The sequence below is a fragment of the Lygodium microphyllum genome, chromosome 8 (genome assembly GCF_053477565.2).
Source record: "Lygodium microphyllum isolate KBCC chromosome 8, Lygodium_microphyllum_v1.1.10, whole genome shotgun sequence".
NCBI lineage: Eukaryota > Viridiplantae > Streptophyta > Polypodiopsida > Schizaeales > Lygodiaceae > Lygodium > Lygodium microphyllum.
Window position 1 is genome coordinate 39,773,547 of NC_141142.1, and position 14,179 is coordinate 39,787,725.

General features: G+C 44.0%; 1 protein-coding gene across 2 annotated transcripts in view; it reads left to right on the top strand.

The window, feature by feature from the left end:
* LOC148032183 (uncharacterized protein YJL213W-like) overlaps nucleotides 1-13,925 on the top strand; it is a 63,816-nt gene extending 49,891 nt beyond the window's left edge. The window contains exons 4-7 of one of the 2 annotated variants that reach the window (XM_087682812.1): nucleotides 12,038-12,313; nucleotides 12,440-12,574; nucleotides 12,673-12,801; nucleotides 12,944-13,925. In XM_087682812.1, coding sequence (XP_087538938.1) covers nucleotides 12,038-12,313; nucleotides 12,440-12,574; nucleotides 12,673-12,801; nucleotides 12,944-13,360 — 957 coding nt within the window. In that variant the 3' untranslated portion in view covers nucleotides 13,361-13,925. The remainder of the gene's footprint in view (nucleotides 1-12,037; nucleotides 12,314-12,439; nucleotides 12,575-12,672; nucleotides 12,802-12,943) is intronic. The other variant, XM_087682811.1, reaches the window with a different exon arrangement.
* Nucleotides 13,926-14,179: the final 254 nt, after the last annotated feature.

Here is a 14,179-nt window from a genome sequence, read left to right on the forward strand (position 1 = left end):
AAAAGAACCTATCTATCCGCTGGTACCATGCTCTGGGGGCTTGTTTCAGCCCATACAATGCCTTCTTCAGTTTACACACTTTGTTCTCAGAATGGGGGGCCTCAAACCCTGGTGGCTGAGCCACGTACACCTCCTCCTTGAGGTCACCATTTAAGAACGCTGACTTAACATCCATTTGGTACACTGGCCACTTCTTGTGGGCAGCCACTGCAAGTACCGTGCGAATAGTGGTCATTCTGGCAGTTGGGGCAAATGACTCTTGAAAATCAAACCCTTCAACTTGTGAAAATCCTTGGGCAACCAGTCTAGCTTTGTACTTTTCTAAGGTACCATCAGCCTTGTACTTTACCTTCCAGATCCGCTTGGTGCCAATAACCTTCCGCTTTGCTGGTCGATCCACTAGCTTCCAAGTGTCATTCTTCATTATGCTGTCATACTCTGCATGCATAGCAGCCTTCCATGATGGATCTGCAAGTGCTTCTTCTAAGTCAGTTGGCTCCTTTACTTCTCTCATAATCTCAACCATCAAGGCCATATTGACTATGTGAGCAGAAGCCCTCCTTTGCTCCTCTATTCTCTGAGACCTCCTTGGTCCGTCTACCTTCTCCTCAACAGATGCAGGCATAGGATTATTGTGGTCATAGAGTTGCTTCACCTAGCGCGGCAATGGCTTTTCCGGTGGGGTGATGTCAGGTTGGTGAACTTTTTCCTCATTATCTGAAGATGATGCTTCCTCCTCCTTAAGGATAGGGATAGCTCTCGGGACAGGTTCATAGTGGACTACTTCTTCGCTTGATGATAAAGTGGGAGAACTCGCCTTCTCCTCCTCCACTGTATGCGGCTCCTCCTTGAACACTACATCACGGCTCGCGATGATCTTCTTTGCCTCTTGGTCATATAATTTGTAAGCCTTCTGCTCATCACTATAACCCAAGAAGATACATTTTCTGCTTTTTGGTTGTAACTTGTTTCTCTTCTTATCTGGAACATGTGCATAATATTCACATCCAAAAATTCTGAAATGTGAGACAGATGGTTTCTTACCAGTGTAAGCCTCATGAGGTGTTTTTCCCTTGAGAGCCTTTGTATAGCTCCGATTTAGAATGTAGACTGCAGTATTAACAGCTTCAGCCCAAAAATGGTTAGGCAATTCCTTGCCCTTTAGCATGCATCTTGCCATCTCCACAATGGTGCGATTCCTGCGTTCCACAACACCGTTCTGCTGAGGTGTGTGAGGCGTCGTCAATTGACGCTTGATCCCTTTGCTCTTGCAAAAGCCTTCAAACTCCTTTGAGTTGAACTCACTACCACCATCTGTTCTAAATTTCTTCACACTTTTCCCTGTTTCATTCTCAACAAGTATTAGCCATTCTTTAAACTTACCAAAAGCTTGAGCCTTATCACGAAGGAAGTACACCCACATCTTCCTACTGTAGTCATCGACAATCAACATAAAATAAGAAGATCCCTCCAAGGCCTGTGTAGGCATCTTACCACACAAGTCAGCATGCACCAACTCTAGAGGAGCATGTGCTCTATTCTTGCTTTCTTGTGGAAATGCCTTTCTCTGTTGCTTGCCCATCATACAAGCTTCACATGGTTCCTTCAATTCAGTTATTGTAGGTAGGTGAGAAACCATACCTTGCTTTTGCATCTCCTTCAATACTACAAATCCGATGTGTCCAAACCTTTCATGCCAAAGCTTACTTGTGCCCACTCCAGCGGTGGCTGTAAGAGCACTTAGCTCATACAGGTTGTTCCTTCTTTCTCCTTTGCCAACAATTGTGCCAGCACTATCAATAATTTCTGCACTTGTCTTCTTGAACCTCACTTCATGGCCAAGATCAGTTATGACAGCAACTGATAAGAGATTTCTCGTGATTTCGGGAACATACAACACATTTGAAAGCTTTTTGACTTCACCATTTGCAGCAACAAAAGAAATAGTACCTGTGTCCGCAGTAGGGCATTTAGCATCATTTCCAACCGTCACAGTGATGGATTCTTGTAGAGGCTGCATAGAACTGTATAGATCTTTCTTGTTGGTCATGTGACGGGAGGCCCCACTATCCAACACCCATGAGTCAATGGTAGATTCTTCTTGTGCTGAGGAGCACACTTCCTCAATGGTCGCCATGAATAATCTGTCTCTTTCCCTTTACTTTTAAGGGTACCATTCTTTTCATCTGCCTTCTTGACACGACAATCTGCAATTGCATGTCCTTTCTTCTTACAGTAGAAGCACTCTCCTTGAAACTTCTTCTTGCCGCCCTTCTTCTTTTTGTCACCATCATTTTTGGTGGAGGAAACACCTTTGCCTTTTGCATTGGCAGAGAATACAGCATCTCCATTGTTGCTTCCTTCTCGGGCTTTTAGCCTCAACTCCTCCTCCATTAATAATGCACAAAACTCCTCAAAAGTCAAAGCTTGAGGTCTCACCTGAGTATTAAGGGCAGTTACTAGTCCATCAAACTTTTGTGGACAAATCCGAAGACACCTCCAAGCTAGCTCTTCGCTAGTCTTTTGTATCCTAGCGCCAGCCATCTGGTCGCGCAGATTCTTAATCCGAGTGATGAATGCTTCAACCATCTCTCCTTCAGCAAACTTCTCCGCTGCTAGTTGATTCTCCAAGTTTTGAATCCTTGTTTGGTTTCGTGTTTCATACTGACTCCTTAGTACATTCCAAGCATCTGACGCTTTGGTTCTATGCTGAATCAGAGTCAAAACACTGTCAGAACAGCTTGTAACTAAGGCACACAATGCATCTGCATTCCTTCGTTTCCAAGCTCGTAAAAGATCTGTATTTGGAGGAATCATCACACTAGGATTTGATGGGTCGGGGGTAGGCTGTGGTTCTGCGTCAGTCCCTAGCACAGTCTCCAGAAGCTCATAAGAATCAAGGATAGTTGTAATTTTGAACTTCCACAATGTGTAGTTTGTACCATCTAACTTGCCTTCGCTGAAGGTTGGTGGACGAATCCTCAGTGTTTGAATAGCCGGTACAGCAGCACCACCTCCTGCACGGCTTCCTGATGCGCCAGAACCGCTTCCTGGAGTCGACATAGTTTCTCTTTGCTGTTGAAGCCTTTGCCTCTTGTACGCTCTCCGATCTCTAGAGCCCCTTGGGCTCTGATACCATGTAAAATATTACACGGCGCAACGAACAGAATCTGAGAAAGAGATAGAGAGTACACAACAGATAAGAGGAGAATCAGTAAATTCTTTAACTCCAAACAACTGATACAAAGATGGCTTTGTCCACCCGTGCGCTTCCACTGTGTGAAGCTTAGATGGCGATCTAGACAGAAGATAGGTGAAGAGCTTAAGGCTAGCTGGAATAACAACTCTGACTGGGTGAAAGATGAGTGATAGATAGCTGCGAAGGGGTTTAGCTTTTATAGCCCGTGAAGGTCGTTAGGTCGGCCCCGACTTACCATATGAGCCTCCACTAGTCGGCCAGGGAATATTCCAAGGAATATTCCCTTTACCATCGGGCCGGGGGCGCTGCCCCCGGACCCCCGCCAAGGGGGCCGCTGGCCCCCTTGGGACCCCCCAGCCAAGGGCCACTTCCGCGGCCCTGGACCCCACAATAGGGGCCCCTTTTAACTCCCTTACACTGCAACTCAATGCAATGCGCCTCGAGTTGCTACCAGCTTAACCACTCCGTCTAACCCAAAGATTAGATCCACAACAGTCACCTTTTTGCCATCCGGTCACATAGACCTCATCTGATATACAAGTCAGGACTCAACCAATGTCCGGGCTCACATTTGGCTTCTCCTCATAATGGGGGCCTTACAACTTTGAGCACCATGGATCATTGGTAGCACCTAATGAGGGTGGGGCATTGATCATATCTAACAATTGAAAGATGTTAGAGATGGCAGCTGCAGATACAACAGGGACGAATTTCCCTTTCAACTTTACATAAAGTGTGAGCGTCTTTCTTTTATGTTGAATAGTGATCTCTTTTGCACCTGAATTAATCACTGCATGCATATAGTGATACCATGAAATACCAAGCAATACGTCACAATCCTCAAGTGGAGCAATAAAGAACTCTTAGCTATCCATATATATCCTTGAATGTGCAATTGAAGCTTTCCAATGAGCGGTGTGACAGGCTCTGCATGACACTACATGCCATTTCAACTTCCCCCATGGGTCCCATCTCATTCTCTTTGATGCCTAGACAGGCTGCTATATCTGTGGAGATAAAGTAGGCTTGTGCACCATGAATAAAAAATATCAATGCATGTTGATCCCTGATTTTGCCCCATGCTTTGCATAACTCAATAGCATCATCATTGGGTTGAACACTAACAACATTGGGTACCAATCCCATTGATGATTAGATAGAAGTATCTCCAGAAGTGTTTAATGTAGTGGTAGATCAATCCAATCAATTGTATTAGAACGCTCTTGTTGTCGCATATGCTGTTGCTGCTCCGCTCGCCATCGTTCTTGCTCTCCCTCCTCCCCCCCCCCCCGCCTACTACTCGTGGTCCCGTCTACTCCCCTGTACTGATAGGCCGCCGCCTTCCCCCTCGCCTCTGCCCTGTCTACTCCCCGCTCCCTCCCCCACACTGACTGCCCGCCGCCTCCTTCCCCACCTCTACTCCATCTCCTCCCCCACCTTTGCTCCGTCTACTCCCCCTGCCTCTACTCTGTCTACTTTTTCCACAGACTCCCCCTCCCTAGGAAGTGCAGCTCCTTGGCGTGGCCCCCCCCGCTTGAACCCGCCCCTCTTCTTCCACGTGTTGGCCTGGTCCCCCTGCCTTCCTGTTCTAGGCTGAAAAATGAAAAATTGAGTGGTGCTTAACTAAAACTACACACCATCAGGACGGACAAATAGACGCGAGCTGGACTACGACGGTGTCCAACACTCCGTCCCACTGTGTAAACAAGCATCCTCCTCCCTCCTTGTCATCAACCCTCCTTCCCTCCTGTTACTTCCTTCCCCTGTAGCAACATCCAAGTACCATCAGCCTTGTACTTTACCTTCCAGATCCACTTGGTGTCAATAACCTTTCGCTTTGCTGGCTAATCCACTAGCTCCTCCCAAGTGTCATTTTTCATTATGCTGTCATACTTAGCTTGCATAGCTGCCTTCCATGCTGGATTTGCAAGTGCATCTTCTAAGTCAGTTGGCTCCTTTACTTCTCTCATAATCTCACCTATCAAGGCCATATTGACTATGTAGGCAGAAGCCCTCTCCTTTGCTCCTCTATTCTCTAAGATCTCCTTGGTCCGTCTACCTTTTTCTCAACAGATGTAGACATAGGATTATTGTGGTCATAGAGTTGCTTCACCCAACGCGGCAATGGCTTTTCCAGTAGGGTGATGTTAGGTTGGTGAACTTTTTCCTCACCATCTGAAGATGATGCTTCCTCCTCCTTAAGAATAGGGACAGGTCTCGGGACAGGTTCATAGTGGACTACTTTGCTTGATGATAAAGTGAAAGAACTTGCCTTCTCCTCCTCCATTGTATGCAGCTACTCCTTGAACACCACATCATGGCTCGCGATGATCTTCTTTGCCTCTTGGTCATATAATTTGTAAGCCTTCTACTCATCACTATAACCCAAGAAGATACATTTTCTGCTTTTTGGTTTTAACTTGTTTCTCTTCTCATCTGGAACATGTGCATAACATTCACATCCAAAAATTCTTAAATGTGAGACAGATGATTTCTCACCAGTGTAAGTCTCATGAGGTGTTTTTCCCTTGAGACCCTTTGTGTAGCTTCGATTTAGAATGTAGATTGCAGTATTAATAACTTCAGCCCAAAAATGGTTAGGCAATCCCTTACCCTTTAGTATGCATCTTGCCATCTCCACAATTGTGCGATTCTTGCGTTCCACAACACCATTCTGCTGAGGTTTATGAGGCATCGTCAATTGACACTTGACCCCTTTGCTCTTGCAAAAGTCTTCAAACTCCTTTGAGTTGAACTCACCACCACCATCTGTTCTAAATTTCTTCACACTTTTCCTTGTTTCATTTCCAAAAAGTTTTAGCCATCCTTTAAACTTACCAAAAGCTAGGTGGCGGCCCTGGCTGACTGCCTGCTAGCAGAAAGCTCCCCATGAGATACATCCAAGGCTGGGTGCTATACGACGAAGGATGCAACATGCTCCTCTCCACACGAGCTGCACCACCTCGCAAGACCAAAGGCAATGCTTTGGGGTTTCCAGGGGCTGCTGTGTACAACGCTTATAACCTTCCTTCTGCATCTGGGCAAGCCAACTTCCCACCGCCAAGTTTCCATGTGCCACTAGCCATAAGAAATACGATACCCTCCTCGGCCTCCAGCCATCCCATAGGCGATGCCAAAAGGTCCTCGGAACGGCTTCGTGATGCTATGCTCCACTAAGTGCCTGCTACATGATGACACCCAATCCATATCCTCTTGCATCAGTACTTGTCTGTCAATCCTGGCAGTGTACTCCAGGAACCGCGGTAGCTTCTTGGCGATTGCAGTGGCCGGCCATAGTCACTTAATGCTTGTCGACTAGGATAAAGTTCCCCAAATAAGCATCATAATAACAATAATAAAATGCCTAAATAGCCTAGTCATGCTTGGCATAGGTCAGATAACTCACATATGAGTTGTTTGGAATGCTAACACCCTCTCTTAGATCATGGGTGATCTGATACAATACAATGATACAATGATAAAGGCTTATCATAGTCCATACAACAAAGAACCACTACAGTAGTAGAACCATGGATGCCTAAGCGGTACGTGATCAAGCCACCACCAAGATGCCTTCGAGAGAACCTGATGTCAATGTTGATCGACTAGTTCTTGAAAATAGAGAAGAGTCATAACTGATTTCTATGGCCGTCAACAATGTCTCGTAGTAGCATACAAGACCATCTTGTTAAAAATGCCTTTGAACATATGTGACCATGGATTCTCCACCTTTGGCCAAGACCGCCAAAGTGTCCTCTCACACGAACTTGAACTAGAAGCCAATCCCACTCGCTGTCAAATAACAACCCATCATGAACCTAGATATCAATCCTAGCTCCAGGACTTGAATCTTCCAGACTTCGGTTGATGCGTTAAGAACGTCCCTCTTTGGAACTTATGCACCTATATACCTGTATAGATGACGCTCAACTACCCCATCTCACCACCCTCTTAGACTCCCTCTTTGGCACTGGAGAGTCATGCGGGATGACCGCATCACTTGGCCTAGAAAGTAGCAGAGGAAGGGGCAATCAAGCCCTTCCCTCGGTCTAAAGAAGTAGATCCTTGCCGCAACTTGGACTCCCCCTTGGCCGGAGGATTAGAGTCGGAGTCTGAGGAAGAGGATGACTCGCCGAAGGAGTCTGCATTGGGCCTTTGACTTCTTCTTCCTGTTACCCCTCTCAGAAGTTGTAAGGGCCTCACTGGAACCTCCATACTAAGATAGAAACATCCCATGTAAATGCAAAGATGTCTCGGGCTTAAGCAGCATTGAGAACATATGTGTGAAGTTCACAAGTGTAGATGATGTCCGCACCCTCAAAGCATTCGCCACTCCATAAAACTCCCGGGGGGGGGGGAGGGGGCACACATAGAGTACCGTTGCCATGAGATGTGCCTGAGGAAGGGCAGACTACATGTGTCAAAGCTTGTCCTGTACTTGTGTAACACGCAACAAAAAGGACTGAATGGTGTCCTTCGGCTCAAACTTCATCTGCTAAACCTATCCATAAAGGGTTACGGCACGCATGGGGACAGGTGCCTCGTACAATATCTGAAGCTTTAACCATATTTCTAGGGATGTTCTATAGGATGTAACCGTTGGTAGAACTTATTTAGAAATACATCAAAGCAATACAGAATACGCACAGCATCGTCCGAATCCCATGTAAGCATAGCTTCCTCATGGTTGGTCTCATCAAAATCGTTGGGAAGAGGAAAAGGATGTTGAGGCCTAGGAATAGCTCCACATACAATGTACCAAATCCACTTTTGCACAAACCAGGCATTCATCACAGCACTCCATGTAAGATAGTTAGGTCCATGTAACTTATCATTTGTAGAAGTGCACAGAGGAGCCATTGGGAGAGGATAAAAAGAGAAGATAGAAAATAGAAGATATACAGAGAGGGAATATAGCCAAACCAGCAACAAAGACTTCAGAAAATGAGAGTTCACATGTAGTGTAACTAAAAATGAAGATAAACTAGTCAAAAATTGCCAGAAATTGTTGACAGCGAGTTGAAAATGCTAGAAATGAAGCAATGCGGAGGTTGGGAGAGGGAGAGAGAGAGAGAGCTGCTGTTGCAATTTTCCTACCATTGATGATCAACCTAGTCATTGGAAATGGGTAAAGAGTTGCCACTAGTTGATTAGGAGGCCATTGGAGATAGTCGACAGCCCTTGTAGGCTTACTACAGGTAAGGGACAACAATTTGGGACTAGAGGGGCAAGTAACTACATGTGGGGCTCTTGTTGATGGTGGCTTGTAGACATTTAGGCATTTCTTGCAGGGTAGTAACAAAATTGAGAACTTTCTCACGAAAGAAGTCAGAGATTTCTCTCTCCTCTACAAGGAATCCCTTAGTACTTCTCAACCATTTTCAAGCCTTGGTGAAGAGCAATTGTATCTTTGCTACAGTAAACCCTAATTTATAGTAGAAATTAGGGTTTAACAGCCAGGTTGGATCCCATGCTCAGAAAATGAAGGCCTGGCACTTGAATTTAGTTGCCGAAGTTTGGGAAATTTCAAAGAATTCAAGAGGTTAGCCAGCCACAGTTGAATTTCGAGCTAGATTTGACTAGCCAAGGATCAATTGGAGGCCAATCTTGTGTTAGATCAAGAGATATTGAAAATTGAAGGAGATTGGAGCCAAATCTTAGCATACTTCATCCAATATTAATAGAAACTAAGAAACACTGCAAGGGTTGCTAGTTTTGGAGCCGATTGGGAGTCTACTATCCAAGATTAATTGGTAACATTTGAACTTTCAGTTTTTGTGAATTTTATGCTTGTTGTAGTTAGTATCATTACCACCCATTCTCAAGAGGATTGACTGATTTCATGGTTCCATTGATGGGTTACCATCAATTCCCTTGAATTGGTGGGCTTGTGGCACTTGATTGAAAATTAGAAGCATTGCTTTAGAAGTTTAGTGCTGAAATTGCATTAAAATGAGCATTATAGCAAGAATGTGTTCATACAATGAGATGGGATCAAGCAGTGATATCTCTCAGAGTTTAAAAAATTCACAGGCACTTAGCATGGGTAGCAGTCTGATAATGTTGGTGTAGACCAAAATGTGGGTCATTCTAGTTCTCTTGAAGTTGATGACTAGCAAGAGGAAGAGGAATTTGATGACCAATTTAAGGATCAGCTAAGGACAACTGCTGAAATGCTTGCATAATTAGCAAATGATCCTTGGTTTACGTGCTTGTTGAACTCCGCGAAGGAAGGCAACAAAGGCAAGAAGAGGAAATCAACTTCAAGAGCTTGGGACAGCAAGATGTACTGAAGAAGAGCCAATGTAGCAAGATGATGTTCCAAATGTGGGTAATGAGTATAAACAAATGATGCCATTGAGACAGTTGATGTATATGCAAGGCCAACTTGAAGTGGCAATCCAATGCTCTTTTCGACAGCAAGGCATGCATACCAATGCAGTTCTCCCGGGGTATTTTGGTGGTGGTTGGGTGTTTCAAGCAGTGGCTTGTGATGCTTAAGCCATGGAGGTGCAAGGACCCAATGAATTTGGTATGTAGCCACGTATGCATGGTATGCAAGGGCTAGTGTATTTGGGTAGGGCAAGTGGGATACAAAATCCTATATATAGTAATGTTAGCATGATGCGTGGGACACAAGGTAGCATGTTTGGCAATGCATATATGCAACACAGTGTTTGGGATTCATGGTATTAATATTGGTTATGCAAGTGCTCTATATAGTGTTGGTCATGAGGAAAATGCAACTAGTCACGCTTGGAATCCATGGGAACATGTATCTAGGTATGCTTTGTGTATGCAAATTCCCATGCACAGTCACATTGCAATGGTACAAAGTATGCAAACGTGTTTTGTAATGCATTTGGTGCTCCTAACATGTGAAGTACATAGGAAAGGCTAGTTAGTTGGATGCAATATTTCATGCTGGTTAACTTAGAATTGCAACAATGTGAAAGTTCCAAGGATCTTTGTGATCCAAAAGTAAAAGTGCCTTGAACTTAGTGTATGTTTTGGGGCAAGTGAATAGTTAAAGTTCTCATGTACTTCTTGGTGAAGTTTCAATATTGTTTCACTTATTGATAGATGCAAATGGATGGAGGAGGGTGACTTGGTAGATCATCCTTAGTGTTGCACTCTACCTCAACGAGCTTTGGTTGGAGCTGATAGTGGGTGGAGCTCTTTCAAGTTCAGGATAGTATAGGTCTAGAGTATTACATGATGCTCTAGGGGGAGGTTGCATCTTCACTCCCTGAGCGATGGACAGCTCAGTTATGTAGTGGATCTTGGATATACTTGGTTTGCATCTGTCTTCGTTATTGTGAGTTGGGTACGTGTCACTCGTGTATCTTGCACAAACCAAGCCTTCACGATAGGCATAGGATACTCTTTAGTAGAGCATTGACTCTGATACCATGTGAAGATATGCTAGGTTTTTCATTGAGAAAACATAGAATGTACAAACATGACTGAAACACAATAATTTAGACAAAAGTTTTTCAAAACTCGGAATAAGGAAGAGTGAAGATGAAACTGGATAAATAATGGGTGCTGAATAAAGAATGAATGTACGTAGTGCTCAAAGTCAGGGCAATCAACAATCGATGTTGTGGGAGCGGGCTGAGGGAGGTGTCGGAGTGCATCATTCTATGGAGATGGATCCTGAGTGCAGTAACCACAAGTTGAGCAGAGATGAATACCAAGCAAGGCAGCTCTAGAATGAAGCACACATAGCAGTGGATAGCCTACAGAAGCTGGACAACAGATATGCCTTCATGAACAGCAAAAACAGCAGTCTTCCACACGTGTATGATCGTGGCAGCAGCTGGAGAGTGTTGGACAGGTGCTGAAGCAGTCATGGAGGCTGAAGGAGATGATGGTAGCAACCTGAGTATTGACTGGAAGACTAATGAACCGAGATGCAAGTGGCTTAGCACATTCTCTATTCATAGAGGTGGAACAAACGAAAGTGTATGGGTTAGCTTGTGGGACACTTGAAGAGTCCATCTTCTTCCCTGGCACCTGCTTTTGTTTGTGAAGCTTTCCTGAGTGATAAGAAAGGCTCTTATTCGATGAGAAAGCTGGTGGAACACTTGAAGCAATCTTGTGCATTTGAGTTTTGAAGCAGTTTAATGAGCTTTGGGAAAGGTTTAATGTTAATACACCTTCTTTAGTTTAACATCATGAGAGGTGTTATTGAATGCCAATTATTTGTGGAGATGGGAAATATGAAGACAAATATGAAGAACCTTTTCTCAAGGAAAAGGCCAATCTTTTCTTTATGTGGAGAGGGGAAATAAATTTTGTTAACTAAAGCTCTAATTAACCTAATCCCAAAGGTAGGTTATCACCAGTGATGTTTCATAGGAACCCGTTTTATACAGGTTTGAATGTGTGAACCATTTTCAACCTTTCTTACTTATGAGACACATTCTTCTAACATTTATATTCTTTTAAAGAGGGGAAAATTGGACTTTACGCATGTCCAAAGTAACAAGTTGTTGACTTAAGGGTTCAAAAATAATTGATTAGCCCAGCTCTTCTGTATTCATGCGATCTGGATTCCTAGTAAGGATGAGAATTTATTGATGAATTCCAGATTTTATTACACACAAATTTTAGGTCTCTATTTGTTCAAAACTAAGCATCTTCTCTGATGATTACAAATTTCTGGAACAAAATAGGACCTTTTTAATTCTTTGAAAGAAACTCTTGTGATGTTGCCCGACTCTAGAAGGGCAACAACAATCTTCTCTCTGTTAAATGAACCTGGTTACTGCTGAGAAGTATGCCATTCACATCAATAACTAGTTTTTAATCAACAGTTCCCTAACACTGCAGGCAGTGGAGGAAGGATCAATTTCTGGTCCACGCATTCTTTTCAGTGGGTTGGCCCTCTCACAGACGGGTGGTCATGGGGATCTCCGTATGCCATGGGAAGATAAGATATGTGGATGCGGTTGTGCAAGAGGCTCAATTAATCTTGGCCGTATTTGTGATGGAGTGTCAGAGGTGCGAAGAGCGGCCCGAGATGAGCTGCGGAAAGGTGCTCATCAATTAAAAATCATGGCATCTGGAGGTGTATCTTCCCCAACTGATCGTTTGAGTAATTTACAGGTAGGTCAAGTGTACTTGGTCTACTCCCTGATGGGAGATGGCCCAGATTGATGGAAGGTGGGTCAACAGCTGAAGGAAAATTGTGAACAGTTTTTTTAGCTGAAATGTTGCTTGATGTTCTTGCAGTTTTCTGCTGAAGAGATATCTGCAGTTGTAGAAGAGGCTACTAATGTTGGAACATATGTTTGTGCCCATGCATACACTGCACCTGCTATAAAACGAGTTTTGAACTTGGGTGTTCGGAGCATTGAGCATGGCAATGTAAGCTGTACTTATATTGGTCCATGTTATATTGTCTGGAAATAGTTGGCCCTCTCTTTGAGAATGATGCAATCATTTAATTGGAAGTTTGCATGTAGTTTCTGGATGGTGAATGTCTGGAGTTGATGAAGAGTAAAAATGCTTTTCTTGTTCCAACTCTTGTAACCTATGATCGAATCTCACGAAATGGAGAGGCTGCTGGCATGTCCAAGGAAACAGTGAACAAGGTAAATTTCTGGGCATCTTACTGTTCATGCTCGATTAGCCTTACAGTTTCTAGCACTTTAGAATTGTATGTCACAGTTGCCTGCTTTTGTGAATAGCTATTACAATCTACTTGAGATTACACTTAGGCCAATATTTTTGTAGGTAGGGGACCTCCTAACTCGTGGGCTAGAAGCATTAGCATTGGCTGATGAAAAAGGTGTTAATATCTGCTTCGGAACAGACCTTCTCGGGGACATGCAGGATTATCAACTCGAAGAATTTGAACTAAGGTCTAGGGTTCAAACAGGGGCATCTATATTGAGGTCTGCCACTTCAACATGTGCTAAGCTCTTTGATATGGAGGGTAAAATAGGGGTTATTGCAGAAGGTGCATTTGGAGATCTGCTTGTTTTGGAGAAAAATCCAGTAAGCAACATCCTTACTATGCTGAGTCCTGATAATGTAGCCATGGTTCTGAAGGAGGGTGAAATTGTGAGCTCCAAGAAACTTTTCCCAAGGCTTCTGGATAGTGGCTGTGTTATCAAACAGTTTGATGAAGATAGATGTAAATTTAGGTAGGCATATATCCAGGTTCACATTCTTAACACACTAATTTTGCACCCTTGATGGGATCTATTGGGATGTATACAGATAGTCTTCCTTACTGGTGCAATTTAGGTTTGGAGCATTTGTGAGATGCAGTTATTCAAGTTCTATGTTTGGGCAGATGGGATGTGTATTGTGATCAGGGTCATGAGACTTGATAGCTACTTCAACATTTCAGCTAGTCAAAAATCTATGTGCAAGTCCAAACATATATGCAGACATATAAATGATATATCTGGTCGCTGGAGCTTCTCATATGTCATTTCAGCTCCTTGACTGAACACACTTTATGAAATTACCATAAATGTCAATAACTCAACTTTGAGGTTGAGAATTGGAATCCCTAGATTGCCATAGGGAGTGACTCCTATGTTTTCCTTAGTGGCTCTAGTCCTCCCTAATGGAAGTCCTTTACACTTAGTTTATTTCTTGGTCATGTTGAGAATCCAGGTTACGAAAGCCTGGGAATATTAAACAACAGCTTGCTACAGCCAGGGATGAAAAGACAACTGTATGATCTACTGGTATGAGAAAAATGTATTATTGGAACCTTAACAGCAACAAGGAAATCGCCCTCCTTTAGCAAATGATGCCAGCAAGGGGGGCCATCCACTTCCTGTGCGTGCCTCTCGCTTCCTGCATGCGCCGGTCCTGGCCTGTGACGCTGCTACCTGCGCCTGTGCCAGGTGCCTGTCCACCCAGCTTCCCCAGTGGTTGCCATAGCCAGGCCATCCTCTTGCTACCTGCGCCTGCGCCAGGTGCCCCTCCACCCAGCTCTGCCCATCCCCAGCT